The sequence below is a fragment of the Hemitrygon akajei genome, unplaced genomic scaffold (genome assembly GCF_048418815.1).
Source record: "Hemitrygon akajei unplaced genomic scaffold, sHemAka1.3 Scf000033, whole genome shotgun sequence".
Lineage (NCBI taxonomy): Eukaryota > Metazoa > Chordata > Chondrichthyes > Myliobatiformes > Dasyatidae > Hemitrygon > Hemitrygon akajei.
Window position 1 is genome coordinate 16,980,359 of NW_027331919.1, and position 24,212 is coordinate 17,004,570.

The following is a 24,212-nucleotide window of genomic DNA, read 5'->3' on the forward strand; positions in this document are numbered from 1 at the left end:
AGATCCCCCAGGAGGAAGAGGGATGCGGCAGAGAGATCCCTCAGGAGAAAGGGTGATAGGGAAGAAATTTACGGCAGGAGGAAGTGGATGGGGAAGAGAGATCCCACAGTAGGAAGCAGAATCAGGAAGAGAGATCAAACAGGAGGTAGGGGGATGGGGAAGAGAGATCCCACAGGAGGAAGGGGGCTGGGGAAGAGAGATTCCACAGGAGGAAGGGGTCTGGGGAAGAGAGATCCTACAGGAGGAAGGGGGCTGGGGAGAGAAATCCCACAGGAGGAAGGGGGATGGGGAAGAGAGATTCCACAGGAGGAAGGGGGCTGGGGAGAGAGATCCCACAGGAGGAAGGGGGATGGGGAAGAGAGATTCCACAGGAGGAAGGGGGATGTGGAAGAAAGTTCCCACAGGAGGAAGGCTGATGGGGAAAAAGAGATCCCACAGGAGGAAGGGGGCTGGGGAAGAGAGATCCTACAGGAGGAAGGGGAATGTGGAAGAGAGATCCCACAGGAGGAAGGGGAATGTGGAAGAGAGTTCCCTCAGGAGGAAGGGAGATGGGGAAGAGAGATCCTACTGCAGGTAGGGGGATGGGAAAGAGAGATCCCACAGGAGGAAGGGGGATGGGGAAGAGAGTTCCCACAGGAGGAAGGCTGATGGTGAAAAAGAGATCCCACAGGAGGAAGGGGGCTTGGGACGAGAGATCCTACAGGAGGAAGGGGGATGGGGAAGAGAGATTCCACAGGAGGAAGGGGGCTGGGGAGAGAGATCCCACAGGAGGAAGGGGGATGGGGAAGGGAGATCCCACAGGAAAAAGGGGGATGGGGAAGAGAGATCACACAATAGGAAGGAGAATGGGGAATCGACTTCCCATAGGAGGAGGGGGATTCGGAAGAGTGATCCCAGTGGAGGAAGTGGATATAGAGAAGAGAGATCCCACAGGCGGAATGGGATGGGAAGAGAGATCCCAGAGGACGAAGGAGATGGGAAAAAGAGATCCCACAGGTGGAATTGGGATGGGGAAAAGAGATACCACAGTTGTAGGGGGATAGGGAAGAGAGATCCCACGGGAGTAAGGAGAAAGGGGAAGAGAGATCCCACGGGAGTAAGGAGAAAGGGGAAGAGAGATCCCACAGGAGGAAGGGGATGGGAAAGAGAGATCCCGGAGGCGGAAGTGGACATTGAAGAGAGATCCCGCAGTAGGAAGCTGAATCAGGAAGAGAGATCGAAAGGGAGGAAGGAGATCGGGAAAATAAATATACATGGGGGATGGGTAAAGAGATCCCAAAGCAGGAAGGTTAATGGGTGAGAAACATCCCACAGGAGGGAGAGGATGAGGAAATGAGATCCCGCAGGAAGAAGTGGGATGGGGAGAAGAGATCCCACAGGATTTGGGGGTAATGGTAGGAGAGATCCCACAGGAGGAAGGGGGACAGGAAAGAGAGATCAAACGGAAGTAAGGGGAATGGGGAAGAGGTCCCACAGGAGGAAGGGGGATGGGGAAGAGGTCCCACAGGAGGAAGGGGATGGGGAAGGGAGATCCCACAGGAGGAAGGCGATTGGGAAGAGAGATCACACAGTAGGAAGGAGAATGGGGAAGAGAGATACCACAGGAGGGAGGGGGATGGGGAATAGGTCGCATAGGAGGAAGGCGATGGGGAAGAGCGATCACAGAGTAGGAAGGAGAATGGGGAAGAGAGATCCCACAGGAGGAAGGGTGATGGGGAATTTCAACATGCAGGTGAACTGGGAGAATCAGGTTGGTGCTGTACCCCAGGATAGGGAGTTTGTAGAGTGCCTACGGGATGCATTCTTGGAACAGCCTGTACGAGAGCCGACCAGGGACAAGGCTATTCTGGATTTAGTCTTGTGTAATGAACAGGATTTGATAAGCGATCTTGAAGTAAAGGAGCCATTAGGAGGTATTGACCATAACATGATGTGCTTTTATCTGCAGTTTGAGAAGGATAAGGGCAGCTCGGAGGTGTCAGTGTTGCAGTTGAACAGGGGAAACTATGGAGCCATGAGGGAGGAGCTGCTCAAAGTTGACTGGACGGATAGCCTAGCAGAAAAGACAGTGGAACAGCAATGGCAGGTATTCTTGGGAATAATACACAATTTTCAAAATCAGTTCATCCCCAGAGAAGGAAGGATTCAAGGTGGGAAAGGGGCCACAGTGGTTGACAAAGGAAGTCAGAGATTGCATAGCATTAAAAAAACGGAAGTATGACAGAGCTAAGGTGAGTGGGAGGACAGATGATTGGGAAGTTTTTAAGGAACAACGAACTTAACTAAAAAGGCAATACGGGGAGAAAAAATGAGGTACGAACTCAAGCTAGCCAGGAAAATAAAGGAAGATAGCAAAAGCTTTTTTAGGTATGTGAAGAGAAAGAAGATAGTTAAGAACAATGTTGGGCCCTTGAAGAATGAATTGGGTGAAATTGTTATGGGAAACAGAGAAATGGCAGAAGAATTTAATGAGTACTTTAGATCTGTTTTCTCTAAGGAAGGCACAAGCAATCTCCCAGATGTATGGATGGGCCAAGGACATAGGGTAACAGAGGAAATGAAACAGATTGACATTAGGAAGGAAACGGTGATGAGTAGACTGATGGGACTGAAGTCTGACAAATCCCCAGGTCCGGATGGTCTGCATCCTAGGGTACTAAAGGAGGTGGCCCTGGAAATTGCGGATGCATTGGTAATCATTTTCCAATGTTCCTTAGATTCGGGATCAGTTCCTGAGGATTGGAGAATGGCTAATGTTATCCCACTCTTTAAGAAAGGAGGGAGGGAGAAAACAGAGAACTATCGACCTGTCAGCCTGACATTGGTGGTGGGGAAGATGCTAGAGTCCATTATTAAGGATGAAATAGTGGCATATCTAGATAGCAGTGATAGGATTGGGCCGAGCCAGCATGGATTTACCAAGGGTAAATCATGCTTGACTAATCTGTTGGAGTTTTTCGAGGATGTAACCAGGAAGTTAGACGGGTGAGATCCAGTGGATGTAGTGTACCTCGATTTTCAAAAGGCATTTGATAAGGTCCCACATAGGAGATTGGTGGGTAAAATCAAAGCTCAGGGCATCGGGGGGAAGACATTGACATGGATAGAAAACTGGTTGGCAGATAGAAAGCAAAGGGTAACGGTGAATGAGTGTTTCTCAGAATGGCAGGTGGTGACTAGTGGGGTGCCACAGGGTTCGGTATTGGGACCACAGCTGTTTACAATTTACATCAACGATTTAGATGAAGGCATTGAGAATAACATCAGCAGATTTGCTGATGATACTAAGCTGGGTGGCAGTGTGACATGTGATGAGGATGTTAGGAGAATTCAGGGTGACTTGGATAGGCTGGGTGAGTGGGCAGATACTTGGCAGATGACGTTTAATGTGAATAAGTGTGAGGTTATCCACTTTTGGAGTAAGAACAGGAAGGCAGATGATTATCTGAATGGTGTAGAGTTAGGTAAGGGAGAAATACAAAGAGATCTAGGAGTCCTTGTTCATCAGTCACTGAAGGTGAATGAGCAAGTGCAGCAGGCAGTGCAGAAGGCTAATGGAATGTTGGCCTTCATTACAAAGGGAATTGAGTACAAGAGGAAGGAAATCCTCTTGCATTTGTACAGAGCCCTGGTGAGACCACACCTGGAGTATTGTGTACAGTTTTGGTCTCCAGGGTTAAGAGGAAGTGCAGCGTAGATTCACGAGGTTAATTCCTGGGATGTCTGGACTGTCTTATGCAGAGAGGTTAGAGAGACTCGGCTTGTACACACTGGAATTAAGGAGATTGAGAGGGGATCTGATTGAAACATATAAGATTATTAAGGGATTGGACAAGATAGAAGCAGGAAATATGTTCCAGATGCTGGGAGAGCCCAGTACCAGAGGGCATGGTTTGAGAATAAGGGGTTGGTCATTTAAGACAGAGTTAAGGAAAATCTTCTCCCAGAGAGTTGTGGGGGTCTGGAATGCACTGCCTCGGAAGGTAGTGGAGGCCAATTCTCTGGATGCTTTCAAGAAGGAGCTAGATAGGTATCTTATGGATAGGGGAATCAAGGGATATGGGGACAATGCAGGAAAGGGGTATTGATAGTAGATGATCAGCCATGATCTCAAAATGGCGGTGCAGGCTCGAAGGGCCAAATGGTCTACCTCTGCACCTGTTGGCTATTGTCTATTGTCCCACAGGAGGAAGGGCGATGGGAAAGAGAGATCCCACAGGAGGAAAATGGATGGGGAAGAGAGATCCCACTGCAGGTACGGGGATAGGAAAGAGAGATCCCACAGGACGAAGGGGGATGGGAAAGAGAGATCCCACAGGAAGAAGGGGGATGTGGAAGAGAGATCCCACAGGTGGAAGGGAGATGGGGAAGAGAGATCCCACTGCAGGTACGGGGATGGGAAAGAGAGATCCCACAGGACGAAGGGGGATGGGAAAGAGAGATCCCACAGGAGGAAGGGGGATGTGGAAGAGAGATCCCACAAGAGGAACAAGAATGGGAAAGTGAGATCCCACCGGAGGAAGATGGATGGGGAAGAGAAATCCCACAAGAGGATTGTGGATGGGGAAAAGAGATCCCATAGGAGGAAAGGAGACTGGGAAGACAGATCCCACAGCAGGAAGGGGGATAGGGAAGAAACATCCCACAGGAAGTAGGGGATGAGGAACTGAGATCCCGCAGGAAGAAGTGGGATGGGGAAGAGAGATCCCACTGGAGTTTGGGGGATTGGGAAGAGAGATCCTAAAGGAGGAAGGAGAATGGGAAAGATAGATCCCACAGGAGTAAGGGGGACGGGGAAGAGGTCCTATAGGAGGATGGGGGATGGGGAAGAGAGATCCCACAGGAGGAAGAGGATGCGTAAGAGATATCCCGCAGGAGGAAGAGGGATGGGGAATAGACATCCCACAGGAGGAAGTGGGCTGGGGAAGAGATACCACATGGTGAAAGAGATTGGGAAGAGAGATCTCGCAGTCAGAAACAGAATCAGGAAGAGAGATCCCACAGGAGAAGGGGGCTGGGGAAGAGAGATCCCACAGGAGAAGGGGAAGGTGATGAGAGATCCCACAGGAGCAAGATGGGAAGAGAGATCACATAGGAGGAAGGGGGATGGGGAAGAGAGATCCCACAGGTGGAAGGGGGCTGGGGAAGATAGATCCCACAGGAAAGAGGGGATGTGGAACTGAGATCCCGCAGGAGTAAGGAGGATGGGGAAGAGATACCACATGGTGAAAGAGATTGGGAAGAGAGATCTCGCAGTCAGAAACAGAATCAGGAAGAGAGATCCCACAGGAGAAGGGGGCTGGGGAAGAGAGATCCCACAGGAGAAGGGGAAGGTGATGAGAGATCCCACAGGAGCAAGATGGGAAGAGAGATCACATAGGAGGAAGGGGGATGGGAAAGAGAGATCCCACAGGAGGAAGAGGGATGCGGCAGAGAGATCCCTCAGGAGAAAGGGTGATAGGGAAGAAATTTCCGGCAGGAGGAAGTGGATGGGGAAGAGAGATCCCACAGTAGGAAGCAGAATCAGGAAGAGAGATCAAACAGGAGGTAGGGGGATGGGGAAGAGAGATCCCACAGGAGGAAGGGGGCTGGGGAAGAGAGATTCCACAGGAGGAAGGGGTCTGGGGAAGAGAGATCCTACAGGAGGAAGGGGAATGTGGAAGAGAGATCCCACAGGAGGAAGGGGAATGTGGAAGAGAGTTCCCTCAGGAGGAAGGGAGATGGGGAAGAGAGATCCTACTGCAGGTAGGGGGATGGGAAAGAGAGATCCCACAGGAGGAAGGGGGATGGGGAAGAGAGTTCCCACAGGAGGAAGGCTGATGGTGAAAAAGAGATCCCACAGGAGGAAGGGGGCTTGGGACGAGAGATCCTACAGGAGGAAGGGGGATGGGGAAGAGAGATTCCACAGGAGGAAGGGGGCTGGGGAGAGAGATCCCACAGGAGGAAGGGGGATGGGGAAGGGAGATCCCACAGGAAAAAGGGGGATGGGGAAGAGAGATCACACAATAGGAAGGAGAATGGGGAATCGACTTCCCATAGGAGGAGGGGGATTCGGAAGAGTGATCCCAGTGGAGGAAGTGGATATAGAGAAGAGAGATCCCACAGGCGGAATGGGATGGGAAGAGAGATCCCAGAGGACGAAGGAGATGGGAAAAAGAGATCCCACAGGTGGAATTGGGATGGGGAAAAGAGATACCACAGTTGTAGGGGGATAGGGAAGAGAGATCCCACGGGAGTAAGGAGAAAGGGGAAGAGAGATCCCACGGGAGTAAGGAGAAAGGGGAAGAGAGATCCCACAGGAGGAAGGGGATGGGAAAGAGAGATCCCGGAGGCGGAAGTGGACATTGAAGAGAGATCCCGCAGTAGGAAGCTGAATCAGGAAGAGAGATCGAAAGGGAGGAAGGAGATCGGGAAAATAAATATACATGGGGGATGGGTAAAGAGATCCCAAAGCAGGAAGGTTAATGGGTGAGAAACATCCCACAGGAGGGAGAGGATGAGGAAATGAGATCCCGCAGGAAGAAGTGGGATGGGGAGAAGAGATCCCACAGGATTTGGGGGTAATGGTAGGAGAGATCCCACAGGAGGAAGGGGGACAGGAAAGAGAGATCAAACGGAAGTAAGGGGAATGGGGAAGAGGTCCCACAGGAGGAAGGGGGATGGGGAAGAGGTCCCACAGGAGGAAGGGGATGGGGAAGGGAGATCCCACAGGAGGAAGGCGATTGGGAAGAGAGATCACACAGTAGGAAGGAGAATGGGGAAGAGAGATACCACAGGAGGGAGGGGGATGGGGAATAGGTCGCATAGGAGGAAGGCGATGGGGAAGAGCGATCACAGAGTAGGAAGGAGAATGGGGAAGAGAGATCCCACAGGAGGAAGGGTGATGGGGAATTTCAACATGCAGGTGAACTGGGAGAATCAGGTTGGTGCTGTACCCCAGGATAGGGAGTTTGTAGAGTGCCTACGGGATGCATTCTTGGAACAGCCTGTACGAGAGCCGACCAGGGACAAGGCTATTCTGGATTTAGTCTTGTGTAATGAACAGGATTTGATAAGCGATCTTGAAGTAAAGGAGCCATTAGGAGGTATTGACCATAACATGATGTGCTTTTATCTGCAGTTTGAGAAGGATAAGGGCAGCTCGGAGGTGTCAGTGTTGCAGTTGAACAGGGGAAACTATGGAGCCATGAGGGAGGAGCTGCTCAAAGTTGACTGGACGGATAGCCTAGCAGAAAAGACAGTGGAACAGCAATGGCAGGTATTCTTGGGAATAATACACAATTTTCAAAATCAGTTCATCCCCAGAGAAGGAAGGATTCAAGGTGGGAAAGGGGCCACAGTGGTTGACAAAGGAAGTCAGAGATTGCATAGCATTAAAAAAACGGAAGTATGACAGAGCTAAGGTGAGTGGGAGGACAGATGATTGGGAAGTTTTTAAGGAACAACGAACTTAACTAAAAAGGCAATACGGGGAGAAAAAATGAGGTACGAACTCAAGCTAGCCAGGAAAATAAAGGAAGATAGCAAAAGCTTTTTTAGGTATGTGAAGAGAAAGAAGATAGTTAAGAACAATGTTGGGCCCTTGAAGAATGAATTGGGTGAAATTGTTATGGGAAACAGAGAAATGGCAGAAGAATTTAATGAGTACTTTAGATCTGTTTTCTCTAAGGAAGGCACAAGCAATCTCCCAGATGTATGGATGGGCCAAGGACATAGGGTAACAGAGGAAATGAAACAGATTGACATTAGGAAGGAAACGGTGATGAGTAGACTGATGGGACTGAAGTCTGACAAATCCCCAGGTCCGGATGGTCTGCATCCTAGGGTACTAAAGGAGGTGGCCCTGGAAATTGCGGATGCATTGGTAATCATTTTCCAATGTTCCTTAGATTCGGGATCAGTTCCTGAGGATTGGAGAATGGCTAATGTTATCCCACTCTTTAAGAAAGGAGGGAGGGAGAAAACAGAGAACTATCGACCTGTCAGCCTGACATTGGTGGTGGGGAAGATGCTAGAGTCCATTATTAAGGATGAAATAGTGGCATATCTAGATAGCAGTGATAGGATTGGGCCGAGCCAGCATGGATTTACCAAGGGTAAATCATGCTTGACTAATCTGTTGGAGTTTTTCGAGGATGTAACCAGGAAGTTAGACGGGTGAGATCCAGTGGATGTAGTGTACCTCGATTTTCAAAAGGCATTTGATAAGGTCCCACATAGGAGATTGGTGGGTAAAATCAAAGCTCAGGGCATCGGGGGGAAGACATTGACATGGATAGAAAACTGGTTGGCAGATAGAAAGCAAAGGGTAACGGTGAATGAGTGTTTCTCAGAATGGCAGGTGGTGACTAGTGGGGTGCCACAGGGTTCGGTATTGGGACCACAGCTGTTTACAATTTACATCAACGATTTAGATGAAGGCATTGAGAATAACATCAGCAGATTTGCTGATGATACTAAGCTGGGTGGCAGTGTGACATGTGATGAGGATGTTAGGAGAATTCAGGGTGACTTGGATAGGCTGGGTGAGTGGGCAGATACTTGGCAGATGACGTTTAATGTGAATAAGTGTGAGGTTATCCACTTTTGGAGTAAGAACAGGAAGGCAGATGATTATCTGAATGGTGTAGAGTTAGGTAAGGGAGAAATACAAAGAGATCTAGGAGTCCTTGTTCATCAGTCACTGAAGGTGAATGAGCAAGTGCAGCAGGCAGTGCAGAAGGCTAATGGAATGTTGGCCTTCATTACAAAGGGAATTGAGTACAAGAGGAAGGAAATCCTCTTGCATTTGTACAGAGCCCTGGTGAGACCACACCTGGAGTATTGTGTACAGTTTTGGTCTCCAGGGTTAAGAGGAAGTGCAGCGTAGATTCACGAGGTTAATTCCTGGGATGTCTGGACTGTCTTATGCAGAGAGGTTAGAGAGACTCGGCTTGTACACACTGGAATTAAGGAGATTGAGAGGGGATCTGATTGAAACATATAAGATTATTAAGGGATTGGACAAGATAGAAGCAGGAAATATGTTCCAGATGCTGGGAGAGTCCAGTACCAGAGGGCATGGTTTGAGAATAAGGGGTTGGTCATTTAAGACAGAGTTAAGGAAAATCTTCTCCCAGAGAGTTGTGGGGGTCTGGAATGCACTGCCTCGGAAGGTAGTGGAGGCCAATTCTCTGGATGCTTTCAAGAAGGAGCTAGATAGGTATCTTATGGATAGGGGAATCAAGGGATATGGGGACAATGCAGGAAAGGGGTATTGATAGTAGATGATCAGCCATGATCTCAAAATGGCGGTGCAGGCTCGAAGGGCCAAATGGTCTACCTCTGCACCTGTTGGCTATTGTCTATTGTCCCACAGGAGGAAGGGCGATGGGAAAGAGAGATCCCACAGGAGGAAAATGGATGGGGAAGAGAGATCCCACTGCAGGTACGGGGATGGGAAAGAGAGATCCCACAGGACGAAGGGGGATGGGAAAGAGAGATCCCACAGGAGGAAGGGGGATGTGGAAGAGAGATCCCACAAGAGGAACAAGAATGGGAAAGTGAGATCCCACCGGAGGAAGATGGATGGGGAAGAGAAATCCCACAAGAGGATTGTGGATGGGGAAAAGAGATCCCATAGGAGGAAAGGAGACTGGGAAGACAGATCCCACAGCAGGAAGGGGGATAGGGAAGAAACATCCCACAGGAAGTAGGGGATGAGGAACTGAGATCCCGCAGGAAGAAGTGGGATGGGGAAGAGAGATCCCACTGGAGTTTGGGGGATTGGGAAGAGAGATCCTAAAGGAGGAAGGAGAATGGGAAAGATAGATCCCACAGGAGTAAGGGGGACGGGGAAGAGGTCCTATAGGAGGATGGGGGATGGGGAAGAGAGATCCCACAGGAGGAAGAGGATGCGTAAGAGATATCCCGCAGGAGGAAGAGGGATGGGGAATAGACATCCCACAGGAGGAAGTGGGCTGGGGAAGAGATACCACATGGTGAAAGAGATTGGGAAGAGAGATCTCGCAGTCAGAAACAGAATCAGGAAGAGAGATCCCACAGGAGAAGGGGGCTGGGGAAGAGAGATCCCACAGGAGAAGGGGAAGGTGATGAGAGATCCCACAGGAGCAAGATGGGAAGAGAGATCACATAGGAGGAAGGGGGATGGGGAAGAGAGATCCCACAGGTGGAAGGGGGCTGGGGAAGATAGATCCCACAGGAAAGAGGGGATGTGGAACTGAGATCCCGCAGGAGTAAGGAGGATGGGGAAGAGATACCACATGGTGAAAGAGATTGGGAAGAGAGATCTCGCAGTCAGAAACAGAATCAGGAAGAGAGATCCCACAGGAGAAGGGGGCTGGGGAAGAGAGATCCCACAGGAGAAGGGGAAGGTGATGAGAGATCCCACAGGAGCAAGATGGGAAGAGAGATCACATAGGAGGAAGGGGGATGGGAAAGAGAGATCCCACAGGAGGAAGAGGGATGCGGCAGAGAGATCCCTCAGGAGAAAGGGTGATAGGGAAGAAATTTCCGGCAGGAGGAAGTGGATGGGGAAGAGAGATCCCACAGTAGGAAGCAGAATCAGGAAGAGAGATCAAACAGGAGGTAGGGGGATGGGGAAGAGAGATCCCACAGGAGGAAGGGGGCTGGGGAAGAGAGATTCCACAGGAGGAAGGGGTCTGGGGAAGAGAGATCCTACAGGAGGAAGGGGAATGTGGAAGAGAGATCCCACAGGAGGAAGGGGAATGTGGAAGAGAGTTCCCTCAGGAGGAAGGGAGATGGGGAAGTGAGATCCTACTGCAGGTAGGGGGATGGGAAAGAGAGATCCCACAGGAGGAAGGGGGATGGAGAAGAGAGTTCCCACAGGAGGAAGGCTGATGGTGAAAAAGAGATCCCACAGGAGGAAGGGGGCTTGGGACGAGAGATCCTACAGGAGGAAGGGGGATGGGGAAGAGAGATTCCACAGGAGGAAGGGGGCTGGGGAGAGAGATCCCACAGGAGGAAGGGGGATGGGGAAGGGAGATCCCACAGGAAAAAGGGGGATGGGGAAGAGAGATCACACAATAGGAAGGAGAATGGGGAATCGACTTCCCATAGGAGGAGGGGGATTCGGAAGAGTGATCCCAGTGGAGGAAGTGGATATAGAGAAGAGAGATCCCACAGGCGGAATGGGATGGGAAGAGAGATCCCAGAGGACGAAGGAGATGGGAAAAAGAGATCCCACAGGTGGAATTGGGATGGGGAAAAGAGATACCACAGTTGTAGGGGGATAGGGAAGAGAGATCCCACGGGAGTAAGGAGAAAGGGGAAGAGAGATCCCACGGGAGTAAGGAGAAAGGGGAAGAGAGATCCCACAGGAGGAAGGGGATGGGAAAGAGAGATCCCGGAGGCGGAAGTGGACATTGAAGAGAGATCCCGCAGTAGGAAGCTGAATCAGGAAGAGAGATCGAAAGGGAGGAAGGAGATCGGGAAAATAAATATACATGGGGGATGGGTAAAGAGATCCCAAAGCAGGAAGGTTAATGGGTGAGAAACATCCCACAGGAGGGAGAGGATGAGGAAATGAGATCCCGCAGGAAGAAGTGGGATGGGGAGAAGAGATCCCACAGGATTTGGGGGTAATGGTAGGAGAGATCCCACAGGAGGAAGGGGGACAGGAAAGAGAGATCAAACGGAAGTAAGGGGAATGGGGAAGAGGTCCCACAGGAGGAAGGGGGATGGGGAAGAGGTCCCACAGGAGGAAGGGGATGGGGAAGGGAGATCCCACAGGAGGAAGGCGATTGGGAAGAGAGATCACACAGTAGGAAGGAGAATGGGGAAGAGAGATACCACAGGAGGGAGGGGGATGGGGAATAGGTCGCATAGGAGGAAGGCGATGGGGAAGAGCGATCACAGAGTAGGAAGGAGAATGGGGAAGAGAGATCCCACAGGAGGAAGGGTGATGGGGAATTTCAACATGCAGGTGAACTGGGAGAATCAGGTTGGTGCTGTACCCCAGGATAGGGAGTTTGTAGAGTGCCTACGGGATGCATTCTTGGAACAGCCTGTACGAGAGCCGACCAGGGACAAGGCTATTCTGGATTTAGTCTTGTGTAATGAACAGGATTTGATAAGCGATCTTGAAGTAAAGGAGCCATTAGGAGGTATTGACCATAACATGATGTGCTTTTATCTGCAGTTTGAGAAGGATAAGGGCAGCTCGGAGGTGTCAGTGTTGCAGTTGAACAGGGGAAACTATGGAGCCATGAGGGAGGAGCTGCTCAAAGTTGACTGGACGGATAGCCTAGCAGAAAAGACAGTGGAACAGCAATGGCAGGTATTCTTGGGAATAATACACAATTTTCAAAATCAGTTCATCCCCAGAGAAGGAAGGATTCAAGGTGGGAAAGGGGCCACAGTGGTTGACAAAGGAAGTCAGAGATTGCATAGCATTAAAAAAACGGAAGTATGACAGAGCTAAGGTGAGTGGGAGGACAGATGATTGGGAAGTTTTTAAGGAACAACGAACTTAACTAAAAAGGCAATACGGGGAGAAAAAATGAGGTACGAACTCAAGCTAGCCAGGAAAATAAAGGAAGATAGCAAAAGCTTTTTTAGGTATGTGAAGAGAAAGAAGATAGTTAAGAACAATGTTGGGCCCTTGAAGAATGAATTGGGTGAAATTGTTATGGGAAACAGAGAAATGGCAGAAGAATTTAATGAGTACTTTAGATCTGTTTTCTCTAAGGAAGGCACAAGCAATCTCCCAGATGTATGGATGGGCCAAGGACATAGGGTAACAGAGGAAATGAAACAGATTGACATTAGGAAGGAAACGGTGATGAGTAGACTGATGGGACTGAAGTCTGACAAATCCCCAGGTCCGGATGGTCTGCATCCTAGGGTACTAAAGGAGGTGGCCCTGGAAATTGCGGATGCATTGGTAATCATTTTCCAATGTTCCTTAGATTCGGGATCAGTTCCTGAGGATTGGAGAATGGCTAATATTATCCCACTCTTTAAGAAAGGAGGGAGGGAGAAAACAGAGAACTATCGACCTGTCAGCCTGACATTGGTGGTGGGGAAGATGCTAGAGTCCATTATTAAGGATGAAATAGTGGCATATCTAGATAGCAGTGATAGGATTGGGCCGAGCCAGCATGGATTTACCAAGGGTAAATCATGCTTGACTAATCTGTTGGAGTTTTTCGAGGATGTAACCAGGAAGTTAGACGGGTGAGATCCAGTGGATGTAGTGTACCTCGATTTTCAAAAGGCATTTGATAAGGTCCCACATAGGAGATTGGTGGGTAAAATCAAAGCTCAGGGCATCGGGGGGAAGACATTGACATGGATAGAAAACTGGTTGGCAGATAGAAAGCAAAGGGTAACGGTGAATGAGTGTTTCTCAGAATGGCAGGTGGTGACTAGTGGGGTGCCACAGGGTTCGGTATTGGGACCACAGCTGTTTACAATTTACATCAACGATTTAGATGAAGGCATTGAGAATAACATCAGCAGATTTGCTGATGATACTAAGCTGGGTGGCAGTGTGACATGTGATGAGGATGTTAGGAGAATTCAGGGTGACTTGGATAGGCTGGGTGAGTGGGCAGATACTTGGCAGATGACGTTTAATGTGAATAAGTGTGAGGTTATCCACTTTTGGAGAAAGAACAGGAAGGCAGATGATTATCTGAATGGTGTAGAGTTAGGTAAGGGAGAAATACAAAGAGATCTAGGAGTCCTTGTTCATCAGTCACTGAAGGTGAATGAGCAAGTGCAGCAGGCAGTGCAGAAGGCTAATGGAATGTTGGCCTTCATTACAAAGGGAATTGAGTACAAGAGGAAGGAAATCCTCTTGCATTTGTACAGAGCCCTGGTGAGACCACACCTGGAGTATTGTGTACAGTTTTGGTCTCCAGGGTTAAGAGGAAGTGCAGCGTAGATTCACGAGGTTAATTCCTGGGATGTCTGGACTGTCTTATGCAGAGAGGTTAGAGAGACTCGGCTTGTACACACTGGAATTAAGGAGATTGAGAGGGGATCTGATTGAAACATATAAGATTATTAAGGGATTGGACAAGATAGAAGCAGGAAATATGTTCCAGATGCTGGGAGAGTCCAGTACCAGAGGGCATGGTTTGAGAATAAGGGGTTGGTCATTTAAGACAGAGTTAAGGAAAATCTTCTCCCAGAGAGTTGTGGGGGTCTGGAATGCACTGCCTCGGAAGGTAGTGGAGGCCAATTCTCTGGATGCTTTCAAGAAGGAGCTAGATAGGTATCTTATGGATAGGGGAATCAAGGGATATGGGGACAATGCAGGAAAGGGGTATTGATAGTAGATGATCAGCCATGATCTCAAAATGGCGGTGCAGGCTCGAAGGGCCAAATGGTCTACCTCTGCACCTGTTGGCTATTGTCTATTGTCCCACAGGAGGAAGGGCGATGGGAAAGAGAGATCCCACAGGAGGAAAATGGATGGGGAAGAGAGATCCCACTGCAGGTACGGGGATGGGAAAGAGAGATCCCACAGGACGAAGGGGGATGGGAAAGAGAGATCCCACAGGAAGAAGGGGGATGTGGAAGAGAGATCCCACAGGTGGAAGGGAGATGGGGAAGAGAGATCCCACTGCAGGTACGGGGATGGGAAAGAGAGATCCCACAGGACGAAGGGGGATGGGAAAGAGAGATCCCACAGGAGGAAGGGGGATGTGGAAGAGAGATCCCACAAGAGGAACAAGAATGGGAAAGTGAGATCCCACCGGAGGAAGATGGATGGGGAAGAGAAATCCCACAAGAGGATTGTGGATGGGGAAAAGAGATCCCATAGGAGGAAAGGAGACTGGGAAGACAGATCCCACAGCAGGAAGGGGGATAGGGAAGAAACATCCCACAGGAAGTAGGGGATGAGGAACTGAGATCCCGCAGGAAGAAGTGGGATGGGGAAGAGAGATCCCACTGGAGTTTGGGGGATTGGGAAGAGAGATCCTAAAGGAGGAAGGAGAATGGGAAAGATAGATCCCACAGGAGTAAGGGGGACGGGGAAGAGGTCCTATAGGAGGATGGGGGATGGGGAAGAGAGATCCCACAGGAGGAAGAGGATGCGTAAGAGATATCCCGCAGGAGGAAGAGGGATGGGGAATAGACATCCCACAGGAGGAAGTGGGCTGGGGAAGAGATACCACATGGTGAAAGAGATTGGGAAGAGAGATATCGCAGTCAGAAACAGAATCAGGAAGAGAGATCCCACAGGAGAAGGGGGCTGGGGAAGAGAGATCCCACAGGAGAAGGGGAAGGTGATGAGAGATCCCACAGGAGCAAGATGGGAAGAGAGATCACATAGGAGGAAGGGGGATGGGGAAGAGAGATCCCACAGGTGGAAGGGGGCTGGGGAAGATAGATCCCACAGGAAAGAGGGGATGTGGAACTGAGATCCCGCAGGAGTAAGGAGGATGGGGAAGAGATACCACATTGTGAAAGAGATTGGGAAGAGAGATCTCGCAGTCAGAAACAGAATCAGGAAGAGAGATCCCACAGGAGAAGGGGGCTGGGGAAGAGAGATCCCACAGGAGAAGGGGAAGGTGATGAGAGATCCCACAGGAGCAAGATGGGAAGAGAGATCACATAGGAGGAAGGGGGATGGGAAAGAGAGATCCCACAGGAGGAAGAGGGATGCGGCAGAGAGATCCCTCAGGAGAAAGGGTGATAGGGAAGAAATTTCCGGCAGGAGGAAGTGGATGGGGAAGAGAGATCCCACAGTAGGAAGCAGAATCAGGAAGAGAGATCAAACAGGAGGTAGGGGGATGGGGAAGAGAGATCCCACAGGAGGAAGGGGGCTGGGGAAGAGAGATTCCACAGGAGGAAGGGGTCTGGGGAAGAGAGATCCTACAGGAGGAAGGGGGCTGGGGAGAGAAATCCCACAGGAGGAAGGGGGATGGGGAAGAGAGATTCCACAGGAGGAAGGGGGCTGGGGAGAGAGATCCCACAGGAGGAAGGGGGATGGGGAAGAGAGATTCCACAGGAGGAAGGGGGATGTGGAAGAAAGTTCCCACAGGAGGAAGGCTGATGGGGAAAAAGAGATCCCACAGGAGGAAGGGGGCTGGGGAAGAGAGATCCTACAGGAGGAAGGGGAATGTGGAAGAGAGATCCCACAGGAGGAAGGGGGATGTGGAAGAGAGTTCCCTCAGGAGGAAGGGAGATGGGGAAGAGAGATCCCACTGCAGGTAGGGGATGGGAAAGAAAGATCCCACAGGAGGAAGGGGGCTGGGGAAAGAGAGATCCCACAGGAGGAAGGGGGATGGGGAAGAGAGATCCCACAGGAGGAAGGGGAATGTGGAAGAGAGTTCCCTCAGGAGGAAGGGAGCTGGGGAAGAGAGATCCTACTGCAGGTAGGGGGATGGGAAAGAGAGATCCCACAGGAGGAAGGGGGATGGGGAAGAGAGTTCCCACAGGAGGAAGGGGGATGTGGAAGAAAGTTCCCACAGGAGGAAGGCTGATGGTGAAAAAGAGATCCCACAGGAGGAAGAGGGCTTGGGACGAGAGATCCTACAGGAGGAAGGGGGCTGGGGAGAGAGATCCCACAGGAGGAAGGGGGATGGGGAAGGGAGATCCCACAGGAAAAAGGGGGATGGGGAAGAGAGATCACACAATAGGAAGGAGAATGGGGAATCGACTTCCCAGAGGAGGAGGGGGATGGGGAAGAGTGATCCCAGTGGAGGAAGTGGATATAGAGAAGAGAGATCCCACAGGCGGAATGGGATGGGAAAAAGAGATCCCACAGGTGGAATTGGGATGGGGAAAAGAGATACCACAGTTGTAGGGGGATAGGGAAGAGAGATCCCACGGGAGTAAGGAGAAAGGGGAAGAGAAATCCCACGGGAGTAAGGAGAAAGGGGAAGTGAGATCCCACAGGAGGAACGGGATGGGAAAGAGAGATCCCGGAGGCGGAAGTGGACATTGAAGAGAGATCCCGCAGTAGGAAGCTGAATCAGGAAGAGAGATCGAAAGGGAGGAAGGAGATCGGGAAAATAAATATACATGGGGAATGGGTAAAGAGATCCCAAAGCAGGAAGGTTAATGGGTGAGAAACATCCCACAGGAGGGAGAGGATGAGGAAATGAGATCCCGCAGGAAGAAGTGGGATGGGGAGAAGAGATCCCACAGGATTTGGGGGTAATGGTAGGAGAGATCCCACAGGAGGAAGGGGGATAGGAAAGAGAGATCAAACGGGAGTAAGGGGAATGGGGAAGAGGTCCCACAGGAGGAAGGGGGATGGGGAAGGGAGATCCCACAGGAGGAAGGCGATTGGGAAGAGAGATCACACAGTAGGAAGGAGAATGGGGAAGAGAGATACCACAGGAGGGAGAGGGATGGGGAATAGGTCCCATAGGAGGAAGGCGATGGGGAAGAGCGATCACAGAGTAGGAAGGAGAATGGGGAAGAGAGATCCCACAGGAGGAAGGGGGATGGGGAAAGGAGATCCCACAGGAGGAAGGGGGATGGGAAATAGAGATCTCACAGGATGAAGGGGATGGGGAAGAGAGATCCCACAGTAGAAGGGGAAGGTGATGAGAGATCCCACAGGAGCAAGATGGGAAGAGAGATCACATAGGAGCAAGGGGGATGGGAAAGAGGGAAACCACAGGAGGAAGAGGGATGGGGAAGAGAGATCCCACAGGAGAAGGGGAAGGTGAAGAGAGATCCCACAAGAGAATGGGAAGGCGATGTGAGATCCCACAGGAGCAAGATGGGAAGAGAGATCACATAGGAGCAAGGCGGATGGGAAAGAGAGAAACCACAGGAGGAAGAGGGATGCGGCAGAGAGATCCCTCAGGCGAAAGTGTGATAGGGAAGAAATTTCCGGCAGGAGGAACGTGGATGGGGAAGAGAGATCCCACAGTAGGAAGCAGAATCAGGAAGAGAGATCAAACAGGAGGTAGGGGGATGGGGAAGAGAGATCCCACAGGAGAAAGTGGATGGGGAAAAGAGATCCCAAAGGAGGAAGGGGGATGGGGAAGAGAGATCCCATAGGAGGAAGGGGGCTGGGGAAGAGAGATTCAACAGGAGGAAGGCTGATGGGGAAAGGAGATCCCACAGGAGGAAGGGGGCTGGGGAAGAGAGATCCTACAGGAGGAAGGGGGCTGGGGAAGAGAGATCCTGCAGGAGGAAGGGGGCTGGGGAAGAGAGATCCTACAGGAGGAAGGGGGCTGGGGAGAGAGATCCCACAGGAGGAAGGGGGATGTGGAAAAGATATCCCACAGGAGGAAGGGGGATGGGGAAGAGAGATCCCACAGGAGGAAGGGGGATGTGGAAGAAAGTTCCCACAGGAGGAAGGCTGATGGGGAAAAAGAGATCCCACAGGAGGAAGGGGGCTGGGGAAGAGAGATCCCACAGGAGGAAGGGGGCTGGGGAAGAGAGATACCACAGGAGGAAGGGGGCTGGGGAAGAGAGATCCTACAGGAGGAAGGGGGCTGGGGAAGAGAGATCCTACAGGAGGAAGGGGTCTGGGGAGAGAGATCCCACAGGAGGAAGGGGGCTGGGGAAGAGAGATTCAACAGGAGGAAGGCTGATGGGGAAAGGAGATCCTACAGGAGGAAGGGGGCTGGGGAAGAGAGATCCTGCAGGAGGAAGGGGGCTGGGGAAGAGAGATCCTACAGGAGGAAGGGGGCTGGGGAAGAGAGATCCCACAGGAGGAAGGGGGCTGGGGAAAGATATCCCACAGGAGGAAGGGGGATGGGGAAGAGAGATCCCACAGGAGGAAGGGGGATGTGGAAGAAAGTTCCCACAGGAGGAAGGTTGATGGGGAAAAAGAGATCCCACAGGAGGAAGGGGGCTGGGGAAGAGAGATCCCACAGGAGGAAGGGGGCTGGGGAAGAGAGATACCACAGGAGTAAGGGGGCTGGGGAAGAGAGATCCTACAGGAGGAAGGGGGCTGGGGAAGAGAGATCCTACAGGAGGAAGGGGGATGTGGAAGAGAGTTCCCTCAGGAGGAAATAGATAGGAAAAAAGAGATCCCACAGGAGGAAGGGGGATGGGGATGAGAGATCCCATAGGAGGATGGGGATGGGGAAGAGATCCCACAGGACGAAATAGATAGGGAAGACTGATCCCACAGGAGGAAAGAGAAATGGGAAGAGAGATCCCACTGGAGAAAGGGTGATGGGGAAAAGAGATCCCAAAGTAGGAAGGGGGATGGGGAAGAGAGATCCCATAGGAGGAAGGGGGCTGGGGAAGAGAGATTCAACAGGAGGAAGGCTGATGGGGAAAGGAGATCCCACAGGAGGAAGGGGGCTGGGGAAGAGAGATCCTACAGGAGGAAGGGGGCTGGGGAAGAGAGATCCTGCAGGAGGAAGGGGGCTGGGGAAGAGAGATCCTACAGGAGGAAGGGGGCTGGGGAGAGAGATCCCACAGGAGGAAGGGGGATGTGGAAGAAAGTTCCCACAGGAGGAAGGCTGATGGGGAAAAAGAGATCCCACAGGAGGAAGGGGGCTGGGGAAGAGAGATCCTACAGGAGGAAGGGGTCTGGGGAGAGAGATCCCACAGGAGGAAGGGGGCTGGGAAGAGAGATTCAACAGGAGGAAGGCTGATGGGGAAAGGAGATCCCACAGGAGGAAGGGGGCTGGGGAAGAGAGATCCTACAGGTGGAAGGGGGCTGGGGAAGAGAGATCCTGCAGGAGGAAGGGGGCTGGGGAAGAGAGATCCTACAGGAGGAAGGGGGCTGGGGAGAGAGATCCCACAGGAGGAAGGGGGATGTGGAAAAGATATCCCACAGGAGGAAGGGGGATGGGGAAGAGAGATCCCACAGGAGGAAGGGGGATGTGGAAGAAAGTTCCCACAGGAGGAAGGCTGATGGGGAAAAAGAGATCCCACAGGAGGAAGGGGGCTGGGGAAGAGAGATCCCACAGGAGGAAGGGGGCTGGGGAAGAGAGATACCACAGGAGGAAGGGGGCTGGGGAAGAGAGATCCTACAGGAGGAAGGGGGCTGGGGAAGAGAGATCCTAGAGGAGGAAGGGGTCTGGGGAGAGAGATCCCACAGGAGGAAGGGGGATGTGGAAGAGAGTTCCCTCAGGAGGAAATAGATAGGAAAAAAGAGATCCCACAGGAGGAAGGGGGATGGGGATGAGAGATCCCATAGGAGGATGGGAATGGGGAAGAGATCCCACAGGACGAAATAGATAGGGAAGACGGATCCCACAGGAGGAAAGAGAAATGGGAAGAGAGATCCCACTGGAGAAAGGGTGATGGGGAAAAGAGATCCCACACGTGGAAGGCGGATGGGGAAGACAGATCTTACAGGAGGAAGAGGATGGGAAAGAGATATCCCACAGGAGGAAGAGGGATGGTGAAGAGAGATCCCAGAGGAGGAAGTGGATATAGAAGAGACATCCTGCAGTAGGAAGCTGAATCAGGAAGAGAGATCGAACGGGAGGAAGGAGATCTGGAAAATAAATATACACGGGGAAGCGGATGGCGAAGAGAGATCCCACAGAAGGAAGAGGGATGGGGAAGAGAGATTCAAGGGATATAGAAGAGAGATCCCGCAGTAGGAAGCTGAATTAGGAAGAGAGATCGAAAGTGAGGAAGGAGATCGGGAAAATAAATCTACATGGGGGATGGGGAAAAGAGATCCCAATGCAGGAAGGGGGATGGGGAAGGGAGATCCTACATGAGGAAGTGGATGGGGTAAGGTGATCCCAAAGGAGGAAAGGGGATGGGAAGGCAAGATCCCACAGGAGGAAGGGGGATGGGGAAGGGAGATCCCACAGGAGGAAGGGGGATGGGGAAGGGAGATCCTTCATGAGGAAGGGGATGGGGAAAGGAGATCCCACAGGAGGAAAGAGGTTGGGAAGGCAAGATCCCACAGGAGGACGGGGATGGGGAAGGGAGATCCCACAGGAGGAAGGGGGATGGGGTAGAGATACCACAGGATGAAAGAGATGGGGAAGACAGATCCCACAGGCGAAATGAGAAAGGGGAAAAGAGATCCTACAGGAGGATGGGGATGAGGAAAAGAGATCCCAGAGGAGGAATGGGGATGGGGAAGAGAGATCCTACAGGATGAAGAAGATGGGGAAGAGAGGTCCCACAGGAGGAAGAGGGATGGGGAAGAGAGATCCCACAGGAAGAAAGGAATGGGGAAGAGATATCCCACATGAGGTAGGAGATCGCGAAAAGAGATCCCTCAGGAGGAAGGTGAATGGGGAAGAGAGATCCCACAGGAGGAAGGCGGATGGGGAAGAGAGATCCTACAGGATGAAGAGGATGGGGAAGAGAGGTCCCACAGGAGGAAGAGGGATGGGGAAGAGAGATACCACAGTTATGGGGGGATTGGGAAGAGAGTTCCCACAGGTGGAAGGGGGATAGGAAAGAGAGATCCTGCAGGAGGAAGGGGGATGGGGAAGAAACATCCCACAGGAGGAAGGGGATGAGGAAATGAGATCCTGCAGGAAGAACTGGGATGGGGAGAAGGGATCCCACAAGAGTTGGGGGTTTGGGGAAGAGTTATCCCTCGGGAAGAAGGGGGATGGGGATGAGAGATCCCACAGGAAGGGGGATGGGGAAAGTGATCCGACAGGAGGGAGATCCCACAGCAGGAACGTGGGTGTGGAAGAGAAATCTGAAAAGAGGAAGGGTAATGGCTAAGAGAAATCCAACAGGAAAAAGGGGGATGGGGAAGAGTGGTCGCACAGGATGAAGGGGGTGGCATTTGTCACAATTCATCTCAATCTGATTTACTGCAGTTTTACCCAAATCCCTTTTCATTCAAACAGCACAATGGAACAGTTTCACAGTTCTGAGTGAGAGCTAAATCAAGTTACCTCAACTCCTGGCACTTTTGCAGCCCGGGTCCCAGCCGCTGGATTCCTTCACACTGAATGTTGCAGTACTCCAGGTTGAGGTGTTTTATTGTATCACAGAGACCGAAGGCATGAGACAGGACTGCACAGTCAACCGGGGTCAGTGTTATTTCACTGAATGAAAGTGTGTCCACAGATCCCAGTGTAGCCTGAGCCAGTCCACGATTCTGAGACTCAAACAGGAAGTGCAATGTGTTCAGGAGGCTCCTTTTACCAGCTTCACTCTCCATGTTTCCACTCTGGTGTTTAACCTCCTCCTTCACCCAGTCAATCACCCGGCAGGTTGTTTGATTAGGAAATGGACCCAGAAACTCCTCCAGGCCCCGAGCTGTCATTGGGTTGGAGAGACCAGCAAAAAAACGGAGAAATACCTCAAATCGCCCATCTTCCATCTTGTAGGCTTCAGTGAGGAATTTCAGGATATCCTTGGGATGTACAGACAGGAATTTTGCGACTGCAGCTACAAACTCTTGGATGGTGAGGTGTGGGAATGTGTACACCACGCTCTGGGCAGAATCCTCTCTCTCCAAAAGCTCCATCAGGAAACCGGACAGGAACTGGGAAGGCTGCAGATTGAACTTGATCAAATCTCCGTCTGTAAACACAATCTTCTTCTCGGACACTCCTCTGTAGGCCATCTGACCCACCCTGAGTAACACATCACGGGGTCTCTCAATCTCACGGCCGTGGTTTTTCAGGATGTTGTAAATATAGTAGGAGTACAGTTGGGTGATGGTCTTAGGAACTCGCTGCGGGTCCCTGACTCTTTGTGTGAAGAAGGGGCCCAGTGTCAGAGCGAGGATCCAGCAGTAGGAGGGGTTGTAGCTCATGGTGTACAGGATCCCGTTCTCCTGCACGTGTTTGAAAACAGCTGCTGCCACCATCTGATCTTCAAAATGCCTGATGAAATATTCCTTCCGTTCCTCACCAACAAATCCCAGGATTTCAGCCCAGACACCGATCTTCGCCTTTTCCAATAAATGTAACACAGCGGGGCGGGTGGTCACCAACACTGAACACCCTGGGAGCAGCTTGCCCTGGATTAAACTGTACACAATGTCAGACACTTCACACCACCACTCGGGATCTGGGCACTGGTGCTTGGGTTCTGTATCTCTCCGACTGTCCGCAAAATCGATTCTGTGCTTGAATTCATCCAAGCCATCGAATATAAACAGCAATCCCTCTGGGTTCTTCCAGACCTCTTTCAGGATATTCCCAAAGTAAGGGTATTGATCCAGAATCAGTTCCCTCAGGTTTATTCTGCAGTTAATAGAGTTTAAATCCCGGAATGTGAAACTGAAGACAAACTGGAATTGTTGGAATATTTTCCCGGCGGCCCAGTCATAAACAATCTTTTGTACCATTGTTGTTTTCCCTATTCCTGGCACTCCGGCTACTGCTGCGGAACTCCCAGATTTGGATTTACTGCGGGAAAAACTGCTGTGGAATAACTGAGCAGTCTGTATTTTTTCTAACGCTCCACGGAAATGTTTCTCTCTATAATCCTCGTGGTCTCTGCCTCTTGCCAGCAGCTCGTGTTCCACCAGTCTCCGATCTCGAAGAGTAGAAATGACCGTGAGCTTTGTGTATCGATCATCCAGCTGGAAAACCTTCACCTTCTCCCTCATCAGGATCGTGTTCACTCTCAATGTTTCAGTTTGTGCCCGCAGAGTCTCCTTGTGTTTCTGTTGAACATCTTCATGGGAACAAAAACATATTCAAAATGTTAACTAGCTCAACTGACAAAGGTCTTTATAACTGCATTCCAATATTCAGTGTTTGGGATTACATGAATTAATTCAATGCTTCCATGGATATTAGGACAGAAAGTAAAATTCTGTTCACAGACACAGGAGCTAACAGCGATGATTGTCTCAGAAAAATGTCCAATCCTGATATTCTGACGCTAATGACTGATGAAGGTGAACGTTCCCCGGATATCCCATTGCAATCCTGACTGCACTCCCATTACAATATTCCACTATATTTAAAGCATTGTTTGCATCATTAACAGACGATGTTATTGCTGACCTGGTGTGGAAATATGGAGAGCAGGACACTGTGCATTTTGGCAAAGCTACACACTGGGGAGTCACAGGTGTCCACTGCAAACACCAATGGTGTCAAAACAGGAACAGAACATGCGGGAAATGGGGGTTTCTTTACTCAGAGATGTTCCTGATTCGGAAGAGCGTCAGCATTTAGAGAAGGCAGGATAATGGGGTTGAGAAGAATTGCAGAGCAAATTCAATGAGCTGAATGGCTTCATTATCTTCCTAAGACTTATGGTTTTAGGGAGTATCTAGAGTATTGTGTTCACTTCTGCTTGTCCAGCACTGGGGATGATTGGAGAGGGTGCAGAACAGGTTCACCAGGATGTTGCTTGGA

The 24,212-nt window shown here is 50.9% G+C and overlaps 1 protein-coding gene across 1 annotated transcript in view; it reads right to left on the minus strand.

Annotated features, from left to right (window-relative positions):
• The window catches only part of LOC140719899 (NACHT, LRR and PYD domains-containing protein 3-like), a 51,093-nt gene that overhangs the window by 8,188 nt on the left and 18,693 nt on the right, over window positions 1-24,212 (minus strand). The window contains exon 8 of the mRNA XM_073034825.1: window positions 21,783-23,520. Within this exon, the coding sequence (XP_072890926.1) occupies window positions 21,783-23,520 (1,738 nt within the window). The remainder of the gene's footprint in view (window positions 1-21,782; window positions 23,521-24,212) is intronic.